This window comes from Tripterygium wilfordii, chromosome 14 (assembly GCF_013401445.1).
Source record: "Tripterygium wilfordii isolate XIE 37 chromosome 14, ASM1340144v1, whole genome shotgun sequence".
In the NCBI taxonomy this organism is placed as follows: domain Eukaryota; kingdom Viridiplantae; phylum Streptophyta; class Magnoliopsida; order Celastrales; family Celastraceae; genus Tripterygium; species Tripterygium wilfordii.
Window position 1 is genome coordinate 3896817 of NC_052245.1, and position 15430 is coordinate 3912246.

At 35.6% G+C, this 15430-nt stretch overlaps 2 protein-coding genes across 2 annotated transcripts; both read left to right on the forward strand.

The window, feature by feature from the left end:
- Nucleotides 1-979: 979 nt before the first annotated feature.
- On the forward strand, nucleotides 980-5013 carry LOC120014669 (cycloartenol-C-24-methyltransferase). The gene is made up of 14 exons (XM_038866689.1): nucleotides 980-1060; nucleotides 1198-1291; nucleotides 1701-1767; nucleotides 1979-2052; nucleotides 2169-2253; nucleotides 2331-2386; nucleotides 2783-2837; nucleotides 3176-3223; nucleotides 3385-3468; nucleotides 3580-3696; nucleotides 3789-3872; nucleotides 3981-4106; nucleotides 4265-4362; nucleotides 4657-5013. Exons 2-14 carry the CDS (start codon nucleotides 1209-1211, stop codon nucleotides 4718-4720), a joined length of 1041 nt encoding a protein of 346 aa, XP_038722617.1. The 5' UTR covers nucleotides 980-1060; nucleotides 1198-1208; the 3' UTR covers nucleotides 4721-5013.
- Nucleotides 5014-10736: 5723 nt separating this feature from the next.
- On the forward strand, nucleotides 10737-14240 carry LOC120015307 (pentatricopeptide repeat-containing protein At3g53170). Its single transcript, XM_038867674.1, has 4 exons — nucleotides 10737-11233; nucleotides 11713-12808; nucleotides 13201-13333; nucleotides 13657-14240. The coding sequence occupies exons 1-3, from the start codon at nucleotides 10862-10864 to the stop codon at nucleotides 13221-13223; spliced, it is 1491 nt and encodes a 496-aa protein (XP_038723602.1). The 5' UTR covers nucleotides 10737-10861; the 3' UTR covers nucleotides 13224-13333; nucleotides 13657-14240.
- Nucleotides 14241-15430: the final 1190 nt, after the last annotated feature.

Genomic DNA, 15430 nt, shown 5'->3' on the forward strand with positions numbered 1-15430 from the left:
TCTCATAGGAAAAAATAACCATGGAAGTCAAACAAACTTGCAAATGAACACAGACTCGCAGAGTCACTAAACGTGATGACTGATATCAAACTAGTAAAAGAACAATTGTCCGCTCACAAATTCAGAAACCCAATGGCATAAAATCATGTTCATACCCTCCAGGATCCAAATTCTATATTGCTGTTCTTTGTGTTCAAAATAATACATTAAATGGAAGAACAAAAACCAAGCGTCTGAGATAATAACAGCATGAGACGAGGATACAATGACAAGCAACTAAACCAGAATCAATCAGTATGCAAAACCAAGCTAAGACTATCCTGCTTAATGTTGGCTCCATTCTTTCAAAGTTAAGAAAACTACTCATTAATCCATGTACAGAAAAGATAACTTTTGAGTACAAAGTTTAAATTCATCTCCAAAGTTAAAGCAAACTACTTGTTATGTATACTTTTGAGAACAAATTATCGATATGTAATCCCTTTTCAAACCAAAAAAAATCCCTAGTGACTTTTACTCCAAATTTTGAAGTTCCCTTAATTTTTCAAACATATAAATCTTAACTTCAGCTCCACCTAACAGAGAATTTGAACAAAACTAAAGGCTAACGCTTGTGAAGTTAATTACTAAGCAATCAATTATCAAATTGTTGCACATTTCAAGCAAATTAGGGACATATTCAATTAAGGAACATATTCAACACTAAAAGATAAAATAATAAATTTTACATATTGTTAAACTTATCATATATTTATTTACATATTATAATATTTACATATGTTATAATAAAATTTTACATATATAAATATTTAGGAAGTTAATAGTAGGGTATATTTAGAATATAATAATTAATAAATATGAGGTATTTCATATATTTGATGATTAAAAAATTAAAATACTATTCAAATATTTATTTTTAAAAAAATTTGAAAATACTACTAAAATGCTACCTTACATATATATAAATCATTTTAAAAACAATTTCGCTCTCCACCTCTGTTTGGCCTCTCTCGCTGCTGCACCTGTGTCTTTCTCTCCCCTCTCAGACTCGGCTTCTCAGGTCCGCTGATTTCGATTTCACCATGCACGAGACTCAACACCTGCATTTGCCGATTAATCTCACTTTTTTTGTTGTTTGTTTTGACGAATTCATTTCTGTTGTTACTGAAAAATGTCACTTGTGCTGTTTGTTTTTAGATCCCTCGAGAATGTCGAAGGCTGGGGCGTTGGATCTGGCCTCGGGAGTTGGTGGCAAGATCGAGAAAGACGATGTCCTCTCCGCTGTTGATAAGTAATTTGTTCTCATTCTTAGGCTTGTTGTACCTTCGAGTTTATGAGGATGTTTGGATGTCTCTGTTTCGATTGATGATGATTTGATTTGGGATTTTGTGCAATCGAGTTTTACCAATCGTGTTCATGCGTTTTTCAAACTATTTTTCCTGGAATATAGTAGGTTAGATAAGCTGTGACTTTCTTGATGGCTGATTTTGTAAATGGAAGAGGAAGCGATTAATATTAGTACAGTGTAGTGGAAGCGTGCATTAAGGTGTGAATATTTTGTTACTATTGATCAAGGATTCCTGTGTGGCACTTCACTGCATGTCCTGAAAGATATTTGCATGCAGTAGAACTGATTGATCGTTGTAACCTTTCTAGGTTTCTCTTAATTTTGTGATAGAATTTTTAGCCTAATGGTGCAGGTATGAGAAGTATCATGTCTATTATGGAGGTGATGAGAAAGACAGAAAAGAGAACTACACTGACATGGTAAGCGGAGCCCATTGTTCTCAACTTTTTTAGTCTTCTGGTTGCTAAAATAGCTTCCAATTGTCTACGTTATCAATCTTCTGTGGTCAATATTTGACTTGACAATTTGATTCGCCATTGGGAATTGCAAATGTGGGAGATAAGCTGTTGTTATTTTCTAACTGACGGCTATTATTTGCTACTCATAGAAAAATAACAATCTTTGGTGCAGGTTAATAAATACTATGATCTTGTGACCAGCTTTTATGAGTTTGGTTGGGGGGAGTCTTTCCATTTTGCTCCCAGGTTAACCACTTATGATATTTTCTGTGCTTGTATTCAAGTGAATCAGAAGTTGCTTTCACCAATATAGTTGATGAAGCTAATTAGAACTTAGAAGCACTATTGATCATTTTCTGTAGATGGAAAGGGGAGTCTCTTCCAGAGAGCATCAAACGACATGAACACTTCCTTGCTTTACAGCTTGGCTTGAAACCTGGGCAAAAGGTCTCTGTAATACTTTTGAATCTTGTAAACACCTTTTTGTTTGATATGTTGACTAACTTTTATATTTGTCATTGTAGGTGTTGGATGTAGGATGCGGAATTGGTGGACCATTAAGAGAAATTGCACGATTCAGGTGAATGGCAGTATATTCCTCGGCTTCCCATTTGGAATTTTTAGCTTATATTATTGAGTAAGCTAGTTTGTCATCAACCATGGAAGTAATGCTCTGACAAAACACTTTTTTTGCTACTAAGTTAAGAACCATGTAACTGGTTTTCTGCTTTATTGTTTGGTGATTATCAATATCTCTTTGATCTGCCCCATAATTATTGATATCTTATTCCCATAGGAAAAGACCAAAATTTGCTGGATTTAGTTGTAGCTGAATGGGGAAGAAGCCTTGTTGCTTGTTGGACAGACATCCAACTAGCTTATCCATAATCCCATAGGATAGATAATACTTTTTCTATAATAGTTGTAATATTTGGCTCAAACGTAGAGAATGATTACGTGTATGGTTTTGCTGCAGCTCAACATCAGTTACAGGGTTAAACAACAATGAATATCAGATAGCAAGGGGGAAGGTACAAACACCATGTTTTCTTTTTAGTTAAAGTGGAATGCATTTATAGAAGCAAGTGCTACGTTATACAAGTGTCTTTTTCTTTTCCTCATTTTGTCTTCTGGATCCTCTGTGCAGTGTGAAGTCTTGTTAATTTTTAGTTATTAAATTAAGTCAAATTAGATGGAATGTTTATTACTTTTTATGACCAACTGTTTCTTTACTTACAGTAGCCGCTGGTCTATTTCTTTGGGTGACTGTTTTGCCAACTTATAGTTCATGGATTTCTTATAGTTAGTGGCAATGAAGTGCTTGATCTTTAAACTGCCTGACTCCTTATGGGCTGCTGTTACTTCACAGGTGCTTAACCATGTAGCAGGAGTGGACAAGACATGCGATTTCACCAAGGTTGGTTTTTCTTGGTCTAGTTTTTGTTTTTGTTATCTTCTTTACTTGGTAAGGACTTCGGCATTTTGTTTTCTTGTTCTGGATTGTTCGTTGTCCAGTACTCAGATGGGAAAAAAATGGTTTAAAGTTGGAGATGATGTTCTTGTGTTTTATTTGTGCAGGCCGACTTCATGAAAATGCCATTTCCTGACAATAGTTTTGATGCAGTATATGCAATTGAAGCTACCTGTCACGCACCAGATGCGGTATGTCTGCTGTAAATGCTAGTTTTTAAGTTTTCATCAGCTTACAACTTTAGTTCTGTGTTTGTATTCCATTACCTTGTATCTACTTTCGCCTGAAATTTGTTCTGTTAGTATGGATGCTACAGCGAGATCTACAGAGTTCTAAAACCTGGTCAGTGCTTTGCTGCATATGAATGGTGCATGACTGATGCTTTTGATCCCAAGAATAAAGAGCATCAAAAAATTAAGGTGTGCCATACTTTTTTTGCAATCCTTCGGTTATAATTGCGACATTGATTTAAGCTTGAATGATTGCAAATTTAATAATTATATCTACACAGGCAGAAATTGAGATAGGTGATGGGCTTCCAGACATTCGATTGACCAGACAATGCGTAGAGGCTCTTAAAAAGGCTGGTTTTGAAGTGAGATGCAAATTCACTCAAATTCTCTCTCTTGACTCCTTCTAAATGAGATTTAGAAGATTTTTAAAACGTGATCATCATATAAGACTTATTGTTTCTTGTGTGAAGGTCATGTGGGAGAAAGATCTTGCTGTAGACTCACCGATACCGTGGTACTTACCTTTGGATAAGAACCACTTCTCTCTGAGTAGCTTCCGTCTAACCGCTGTTGGACGCTTTTTTACTAGAAACATGGTAAAGAATCAAATGCTTTCTTCTTGTTGTACGTTATGTTTTCAAGACACCTGCTCAATGAATAATTGTTTGCATGGAATATTCAATGTCACATTACATGTAACCTACTATCCTTAAAATGTTGCAAGCAGTTCACTTGAAATTATGTGCCTTTATAGGTCAAGGTCCTAGAATATGCAGGACTTGCTCCAAAGGGAAGTCAGAGAGTTCAAGATTTTCTTGAGAAGGCTGCCGAGGGGTTAGTTGAGGGTGGAAGGTGAGATTCCCTTCTCCTATATATCATGTTTTCAAATCCAGATCCTTATGTCTACCTTGTCTATTTTATGTATACCTATAGTATCAACTTTCCTGTCTAACCTACAAACTACTGTTTTTTTAAAATATTTTTAGTGCAGGTTATATAGACGTATTAGTTCACTCCTGATAATTAAATTGTAGAGTATGAATATATTTTATATTTCATTAAAGATACTCCCTTTATTCTATTTCTGTACCTATATATATATTTTCTGGGTTCCAAATGACATGATGCTAAAACTGTGACTTTCAGGAAAGAGATCTTCACCCCTTTGTATTTCTTTGTGGCTCGGAAGCCTAATGTGCAGACCCAGTAAGGTGATAATGCGAACTGATCAAATCTGCTACCTTAACTGTTGAATATTCCTCGTGGAAACTAGCATGCTGAGAACAGTATTTCAGGTTTGACATATATATGACCTTGCTAGGCTAATGATGGTGTTTCTTTGAGTTGATTGGTGTGTTTAATTTCTGTTTCTTCTGACTTACTAGTAAGATATTCAGTTTCTTACTTTCTGTACAATGGATTAGATAGATCTTCGCTTCCCTCCAGAGTGTTCATTTATGATAAAATGTATGTTGGTTAATGATGAATATTGTTCTTGTTGCATGTCTGCGTGTGCTTGGGATTTTATTATTAGAAGAAGCAGACATTTGGGTTTAACTTCTTGGGCCACATTGGTGGTCTGACAATAACATAGTATCTTTTATCAAGATAGAAAAAATAGAGATGGAAGAAATAGTGAAAGGAAAATGTTTTGTTATCCCAATTTGTGTTGCCACCCTTGTATTCCAAAGATTTTTCTTTGTATGAAAATTGTTTTATTATTGATTGCAAAAGTTATAAAGGAAATATATTTCAGAAGATTTTAAAATCTTAATGAATTTTGTTTCTGGATACCGGGCCTATTGGATGGGCTCGAGATTCCATTCTACAATTATACAAAATCCGGGCTAGGAAGAGGCCCAAAATTCAGGCTTGTGTTCAACATGAGCCCACGAACCAAAACTTGACTATCATACATTTTTTTGGCAACAGAGAACTCGCCTAGCTGTCCATCGACAAATAATTGGTTGGTAAATCTCGGGTCACATGGAAGACTTTATAATTCACATGGACCAGTTGAGTACTGGGTTAAGATCCAGTGCTATAGATAACACAAGGTGGTATTAGCACACGCTGGACTGAGTAAGAATGAGTTCTGGGCTGAGATCCAGTGCTAGAGATAACACAAACTGAGTAAGAATTCATCTCATAAATTACGATAATGGAAATAGTACACTCATGTGATTTGAACTTGCGACTTTCCGTTTATACTAAGAGTTATCATGGTCAAATTCATCATCTCAATCAACGACCCAATGTTCTACCATACACGTTGATTAACAATTTTCATTCTTCTAAATACGTTACAGCCTTACAGGTAAAGGTGCAAAAATTTGTCAAAATAAATTACTAATATAAATGGAAATCAGTAATCCGTCTATAACAGATTACTGATTGAGATCTGAAGCAAAAGAAAAAAAAAATTAGTAGAAAAGTGATTGATTCATATTCATTGCAGTTTAATAAATTGAAGGATGTGAAACAAAATTCTTGGTCAAGCTCAACTGCTGGACTATATTAATATAGGATGGAAAATTTTAAAATACTGAGGGCCAGGGGAGAAGGAGCCTGCAGTCTTCTTCCTTTTTTTTTAAACGGGACGGAAGATTCAAATCTTAGTCATCAAAGTGATACACCCCAAACTCACCATTCTAATTAGTGATTTGCGTGTGAGCGTGCAGTTTTCATATAACTGTAGAGGGCAGAGTTTGAAATCTTAATAGTGTCCATTGATATTGATAAATAATGAACACCAACCATCCAGCAGAGAATTTCCTTCTATGTGGAATCAAATGCCACCATCTGATACTCTGTGATTTATCATGATAATAGAAACATCGAGACAATCTAAAAGATACCTAATAATTTATAGGGTATTAAAAGTGGGCAGTTATCCGATTACATTAATAACTAATTTGACTACACGTTAGGTGTCAGCCTAACTTGTTACCATTCGTGTATTTTTATCCGATGGGCAGGGTTCGAACCCTATGAATAGCATTTGTGTGAATGTGTGTGAGTTGCATGTGTGTGTGAGTTAGAGGGTCACATGTGTGCGCTTTTATTGCCATATAAAAAAAACTAACGTGGCGAATTACCTCCTTTTAGATGAATTTTCTTCAAACTAATAAATTTTAAAAAAAAACCCATCAAAACAATGCAAATTAGAGAAATTAATCAAACTAGCTATTAAAAAGAAAAGGTTTATTGAATGTAATTAAGAGAAACTCGAATATTCAAGACATCAATCTCTTCCAATGCTTCATGATGAAAGTGAAACATCCCCAAGATTAATTAATTTCATAGAGAATAAATAATGAAATCTTTCACATCATCAACCCCTTTTGAATTCACCTTATGACCCATGTTGTCGCCATCGGTGGTGGCGCCGCCATGATGTTGGTGGTTGTCGGAGTCAGCTGACGGAGGAGGGTGGTAGTACATGCGAGCAGTTGGTGGGCAATGAGAATGGATTCTTGTAGCAATTCTCACCCCAACATCCAACATCTCCACATACTTCCCCATCTTATATATATTAACAACAAATAATAATTCTCTCTAAAGAAATAATAATCAATATAAATCTCTAATTACCTGCAAAAAAAATTTCTTCCTCTCTCCCTTACTTTCCTGGGAAAGGGAAGGAAAGAGAGAGAAGGAGAATGGAGGAAAATGAAGGAGAATTTTTTTGTTAGAAAACGTCCCAATTGTGAGAGCCCATTAAATGGAAGGAAACGTTTTGTGTATGATATATATATACACAAACATGTATATATTGTATATATATGATTGATTGTTGGATGTTTCTTTAATTTGCACTTTTTTTTTTTTTGTAATTGTTTATTCATATTTTTAAGAAGTTGATGTTTTCGACTAGGTTGGTTCTCATTTTTCATATTTGGTAATGGTTAGGTAGAGGCACCTTTGCATTTATGCCCTCTTATTTTTGTTCAATTACATATTTGCCATATTAATTAAGAGTATTTTTTTATTCTCAAAATAAGAAAGATAATAATTGAAATTTTATATTGATTACGAATGAGAGTTGGATTATTCTAGACATTCTATTTTTTTGGAAAGGGAAGAAAAAGTGGGAAATTTGAGTGTGTGTGGGTCTGCTTGTTCGAATTTAGACTCATATCGAATGTATAAATGACAAATTTATATCGTATCGTGTCCAATTTTAAAAATGAAAGAATATTAATTTACTAATAGTCACAAGTATGGATATTTATTTGTTCTCATGGTGAAAGCAACAACTAATGAGTACAGGGTATCGAAAACGAATTTTGGGGGGTTTGGTTAGTGATAGAAGTAAGAATTTATAAGAGATGAACCAAAGATTGACGTGGTTCGGGGACAGCGACATTGAATTTTTTTTTAGGATTATTTATTGAAAAATGAACGAGAATAAACAAATATTTATAGAGTAATGCTATCGACTCCCAAAATATAACTCTTATTTTACCCTCAAATCTATGTGGCATGTGAAATAATATTTGTATCAATCAATAATTATAACTTTATATTAACCATTCATATTATATAATTTTTGAACAATATAAATAAGTAGAATAATGTGATATTTGTGTATTTTTTAATAGTATAAATGATTTTTTTTTCTTTTCAAAATTTGAGAGTGAACTCAGGCCAAGGATAGATCCACCCCTGAATGAGTACGTTTAATGAGTTAGCCATTCATTATTCAATTTGCAAATGGTTTACCAAAATCCCAAAAAAGGATCTTTGAGAATAGTTGAAAATACAATGCAAATCGAAATGTGTATATATATATATATATAGTTTAATAGAGTTTTATTTTTAATTAGTATGAATTTTTTATATAGTATTATAGTATTACTGAGCACCAAACCACTAATTAAAGTGATATAGATATTATATATCACCATGATAATCATATCCGAATCCTCCTCATCGTTTCAAAAAAGTACATAAACCGCATCATAATAATTATTGCGGAAGCATTATACATCCATAAACTTACATAAACATGTGGCATGCTTATGTCACTTCTTTCATAAAGTTTGTTTGTTTTTTTAATCTATATGGCATGCCTATCTGATTTACCATCTAAATTATGTAAATTTATTGATGAAAAAATTATGAATATATATCATTTTGATGATTATTATTGAATATGTTTGGCAGTATGTTTCAACTGCGTTCAGTTCAACCGCACCTCACAGCACCACAGTTTTTTGTGACACGCCAAACAGCTTTTGCGTTCCAACTCACCTCACAGCACCACAGTTTTTTACCTCACAGCACCTCAACAGCACTCCCAAACGCTTACAATATATGTTGAATTGTCCTAGGTAATCAAATTAGGTCAATTATTTTATTTTAGATTAATGTACAAGGTAAACGTTAAGTGATTTTATATTAATATTATTAGTCATCTAATATAATCGTAATTTAGATACGCTAAACGCACCTCACAGCACCGCACCACAGTTTTAAAAATGATACGTCAAACAGTTTTTTGTTTTCCAACTCACCTCACAGCACCACGGTTTTTGACCTCACAGCACCTCACCACACCTCACAGCAGTTGACAGCACTCCCAAACAGTATTGAATGTATGCGTGGAATTGTCGTCGCGTTTTTGACCGGCGATGCCGGTTTTTGTGGTTGGTGTCAATCGACAATTGTTCCCATTTTTCCGGTACATTGTCCCTTCCATCGGTTGACCATTTTCTCACTTTTGTATAATACTGAGTTGATGGGCCAACGACTTCCATTGACTTGCATTGAAGGAATGATAAATGTACGAACCAAATGACTTTGACCTTTTTATTTTGTACCCTTTGGTTTAGGACAAGTAGCAAGCAATGGAAAGAAAACAAAACTTTATTGGTAAGGGCAGAATTAGTATCGAATATTATAGGGGTAAAACTTAATGTTGGGGTCGCTGCCCCCAAAATTTTTTCCCAATTAATTTTTTTTTGTCTTTGGCAAATTACAAACAAGAGTATTGGGTGTTTGGTTTTGGCAATTAACAAGGATATATTCAACAAATCACTTGGGTATTGAGTTCAATTCTCACTTTGAGCAATACTCTTTTAGTCACGCATTGAGTTTTGATTCAACTTACTTTGTCATTAAATCAGAAACTTCTATTCGTGCAAGCTTAGTGACTCAAATTTAGGTGTATGTCATCTGTCCATACGATCCAAAAACTTTATAAAAGCTAGTGTTTATGAACATTTCATCATTGAGAGCATATATGATCTCACAATCTTGAACCAAACAGCCACTTAAATTGAATAATAGTAATATATATTAATGATTCCTATAATTTCAGGGGTCATGAATTAGTGGTGACGGCACAACTTTAATTGGCTAAGGACTTGCCTAATCCACAAGGCATTGACTAAAATAAAAAACCAAACATGAGATGCAAAAACTTGTTTGTAAACTTAACCAATCTCTTTTAAGAATCCCACATCGGTTGGGTAGACCCAACCAAGTGGTTTATAAAGTCAAGCTCATCCCTTAGAATTAACAAGGCATTTTCCTAAGTCTAATGAGTTGGGTTTTGACCCATAATAGTTGGGTTTAGGCTTGTAGTAGTTGGGCTTAAGAGGAATAAAGCCGTATGAGCCCGACGTATCCACGAAAATCGGATAACACAAAGTGGACAATATTGTTAGTATGTATGGGCGTGTGGATTTTTCACATGGTATCGGAACAATTCGGTCTAGTTGGACATGGTCTCTGCTCCAATTGTTTGGTCTGACATAACCCAACTCACAAGTACAGAGAAGTGTTAAAAATCCTACATTAGTGGTTTATAAAGCCAAACCCACCCTTTACAACTAACAAGACCTTTTTCTAAGCCTAGTGAGTTGAATTTTGATCCATAGTAGTTAAGCTTACTCAATGAGTTGGGCTTCAGTTTGTAGTTGTAAGGGCTCTCTAATTCCTTATAGATTTTGACACCTGACTCTATAGATTATAGGTTAAGCGATGTAAGGGCTCTCTAATTCCTTATTTGTATTACATATATCAAGTGGCAAACCCATTTTTAAAAGGCTAATGGTATTTTGTAATAACAATTATGCGAACAAAATGTATCACTATCAAATACAATACATTCGTAAAGGGTGTTTTCCAAATAATCAAAAATTCTTAAAAAATTGTTTTGAAAGTCTAGGGGTGGTTTGCGACAAATGCGCAAACGTGAGGGCGTCAGCTATTATTATTTTAAAAAGAAGGATTCATCAACAAAGTAAAGCTGCCCAACGGCAAACTCCAGCCTCGGCGCAATGTACCCATACATGTTTCACACTACTAACCTACGCGGAGCCTCGCACTCCGTCGGCGACGGATGAGAACCCTGCTGAGCACCTTATCCTTTACCGTCGGCGCAATGGAACCGCAGATCACTAGCGCTGCTAACCTGTGCTGGTCATCCTCAATCTCCCACATCCCCACCTCTACAATTCACATAAATACTATCCGCTCCCCGAGCCTATCATCTCTCACTGTTCGCTTGTCTAAACGGAGCCCTGAACCGGCGTCTCTGGGGCTCCAGAGAGAACCCAAGAAGCAATTATCGAGGGTTTTGAGAACCGACGCCGCTATTAAAGCTATTTTACAGAAGGCGAACTCGAACAAGTACCAGAATCTGTGGCCTAAGGCGGTTCTGGAAGCTCTTAGTGAGGCAATTGGAGAGAATAGATGGGAGTCCGCTCTAAAGGTTTGTGGGTATTTTTTTTATGTATTACGAAGATTCATTTGGGATTCTCTGATGGGCAATACGAATTTCGGTGGTTAAATGTTGGTGCGTGTTTGTATGCCTTTTGGGTTCACCTCCAACATTGGTTTTGAATTTTTTTGGTTATTTTGTAGTTTTCTTGTGTTTTGATTCAGTAGTGTTCATAAGGTATTCATAATTGCAAACAAAATACCAAACTTTTCGGGATTACCCGTGTTTTCTGTTGAGTGTTTTGAATTCATCTGCAATAGCTTTAAGAACTGTTACCGCACTATTTACTCTTAGGGCTGCAATTGTTTCAGTGTCTGAGATGGGATTGGAGCACCAATCAAAATAGTGAAAAAGGATTTTGTAATACAGTAATTAAACTGGAAAAGTTGTGTGTTCTTTTGATCTGTGACTGAACTGGTGTTTGAATCTCATATCTTTACTAATATGAAGAACCCGTATGCTGTTGTTAGATATTTGGACTTCTTCGTAAACAGCGATGGTACCAGCCAAGATGCCAAATGTACACAAAGTTGTTGATGATGCTTGGAAAGTGCAGACAGCCTGAACAGGCCAGCTTACTTCTCGAGATCATGTTGATTGATGGGCTGAAACCCACAATTGATGTTTACACTGCTCTTGTGAGCGCTTATGCTCAGAGTGGCTGGCTTGATGAGGCATTTTCCACTGTGAATGAGATGAAATCAGTTGCGGACTGCAAACCTGATGTATATACATATTCTATCCTTATTAACTCATGCATGAAACTCCATAGTTTTGATCTGATAGAAAAAATACTCTCGGAGATGTCGTATCTGGGAATTGAATGCAGCATTGTGACTTACAATATAATTATTAATGGATATGGTAAGGCAGAATTGTTCGAAACAATGGAGAAATCATTGGAAGACATGATAGAAAGTGGGGACCGTCTCCCAGACATATTCACGTTTAATTCTGTTATTGGAGCGTATGGTAATAGTGGCCAGATTGAGAAGATGGAGAGATGGTATGACGAATTTCAGCTTATGGGAGTAAGGCCAGACATTAAGACATATCATATCCTGATTAGATCATTTGGGAAAGCAGGCTTGTACCGGAAGATGAAGTCTGTTTTGAAGTTCATGAAGAAGAGGTTCTTCTCCCCAACGGTTATGACTTACAACATAATTATTGAGATGTTTGGTAAGGCTGGAGATATTGAGAACATGGACGAATACTTCAAGACAATGAAATATGAAGGGATGAAACCTAATGCTGTTACGTACAGCTCACTTGTTAGTGCCTATAGTAAAGCAGGGCTGATAACCAGGGTGGATTCTGTTTTGAGACAGGTAGAGAATTCTGATGTAATATTGGATACCACATTTTTTAACTGCATCATCAGTGCCTATGGGCGGGCTGGTGATGTAGAAAAGATGACTGAGTTGTTTTTGGTGATGGAGAGCCGAAAATGCCCACCTGACAAGATCACCTTTGCCACCATGATCCAAGCCTATACTGCCCAGGGAATGACTGAGGCTGCTCGAGGATTAGAGAAAAAGATGGTTACATCCAAGGAAAATACAGGTATCTTGGAAGTATTTGGTTTTACACCCGGGTATACTTAATGTTCACTTGCCACTTGGATTGTTGCAAACTCATTACTTCTTAGTCTACTAATTCTTTTTATGGCCTCATAACTATGTTGGGTTGAAGGTGTGAGGCATGAGTTGAGAGAGTTCTAATATTTTTTGGATTGCCTTAATTGTTTTTCCCTCCGGTGTGCATCTAGCCTTTGTTATAGTTATCTTGGTTCTTAGAACACTGCATAAACATTACCCGTGACTCTGCGAAAGATTAAGATGGTTCACTGTTTTATCATTACTGAACAAATGAATGTATTTGCAGGAGATTTTTTTACACTCAGAAAAGGATTTGCATGATATATTGTTACCTTCATATATGTTGTGATTTCTCAGGGACAAGGTTGATTGGATGCTAGCATTGTTTGGTTTTTGTGGAAAACAGCTTCGAGGATTGGAGGCCAAATGCAAGATGATAGGAAAAGGGAGAGAAATCATGCTCGCTTGAGTTATGAATCCTCAATAACTGGTACTAATAACTATGAGTTATCAATTTTTGTTTCCTCGCTTTTCTCATTTTATATTGTTAAGGTTCATGAGTGTCAGTGCCTTCATAATTAAATGTATATTTACTTAGAAGAAATATCGTTGTTGTATGTAGACCAAGTAGTAGTTTGTTAGCTAGAAGATTTACGCCTATTCATGATATCGTAAATTCCATCTTTTTATTGATTGCATTTAATCTCTGTAGCATGTTTTTCTCCATTTACTGAAACATGTTAAACTACTATACTCTACCTTTCTTTCTTTCTTCCATCTGAAACATGTTACCAGTTTCAACCTGTTTTGTAGGGTGTCATAGGGCTCACAAGCTACCACCTTTGGATCCGATTAACCAACTCTGTTGTAACCCGAGAGATAAATCATTCAGAATCGGGTATTGGGCAGTTTAGCATGCTGTCTTTGATACACTGCACAATCAATAAGGAGATATGAAAAAGGAAATGAGGAGTTACAGGAATTTTGGAAGTGCTTCAATGCAATACTGAAGATTGAAGAGGTACTGCGGATAAATTGTTACAGCATATATGGTGGTTGTGTAACTCTTAGGCTGTAATGTTTGAATCGAAGATGAAGCTTTGTACAGCATTTTAATGGTTAGGCATGTAATGTTGATGTGAGTTTTAACATCTTGTGATACAGATTCTCAAAAGTGTGTATGTTCTCATGTATGTGATGTAGTGCATGTAGGGAAGTTTTGGTGGCAGAAGTGATAGGGATTCCAATAACTAATCGTGTCCCTTGATTGATGAACATCACGTTTTGTGAGCCCCTACACTTGTATCAATCAATCGCTAGGATTTGTTACTATGATGACTAAGATCTTTAACATTTTTGTTTTGTTGGTGAAGACTGAAGAGTTGTAGTGTTCGACTTATGACACTTCACATTTCGCGAGTTTCTTGTGTTTAGAGAGAAGGGTACTTATGATTACTTTTTTGCATGGAAAAAACATTTTTTTCTTACATTTGTACGAGATTAAAGACAAATATGCACACACTTTAAATGGGTAAAAGAGAGAACCAACTACGAGATCCGGGCAAAGAATCAAACACATCATATTTTATTACACAATTTTCTATACGGCGTCAATAAAATAGCTCTATTAAACAAAATTTGGCATTGTCACAATAAAATAGAAAGTTAAGGGAGGCACATACGAAAAGGATAAAAAAAAACTTCAGCAGTTGGTATCTCTTGTACTCCACATGTCTTCACATTATGCACATAAAATTTTGTACGTGACCCTTATATTAGTAAGACACATATGATATGACAATTTAGTCAATCTCCATTTTTTTATGTCAATTCAGTAACCCTATCTTGTTTGTGTTGTGTGGTCTATAAATTAAGAGAGTGCAACAAATTAAGAAGCCAATTTAACACCTCATGTGTTCTATCTACTCAAAAAGTGCCACATGTTTTTTTTTTTTTACAAGTCACAATATATTAAACCAAAGAAGACAAAAAAAAAAAAAACCAATAGGGCATATCAGGAGATGGTCAAGAACAAGGTCGGAGGCAATGGGACAGGACCCAATAACCAAGACAAGAACTACAGAAAAAATATCTAAAACAAAGCAGGCAGAGGACATAGAAACTAAAGACAAGTGCAAGGCATGAAGGTTCAAAGAAAGATACAGTACAAAGAAAGATGTTCTTAATTTTTACTACTCCGTGGATCTCTTTTCCTTGAACTCTCAGTCTATTTGTGGATTGGATTGGTCTCCTTTGGTGATTGGATTAGTCAAATTTATTAATCTCGTCTCTTTCTTCCTTTTTCTTTTTTAAGGAGACTAAAATTAGTATAGAATATATATATATATATGTAACACTCTGTTGCCAATCTGGAATATCACATAATTATGGACGTTGATCATTCACTAATCCAGACACTAACGGCTATGATTGAGCTGTTATTGGTTGATTTATATGACGGCTGAGGAACCTGCCTAGTCCACGTCATCATTTTATTGGATGTTTTAAACGTGCTGCCCACGTGGACAAAACCAACTGGACCCACAGGGAAAAAAGAGATCTCTTTGAGCTACTTAAATGACCAATC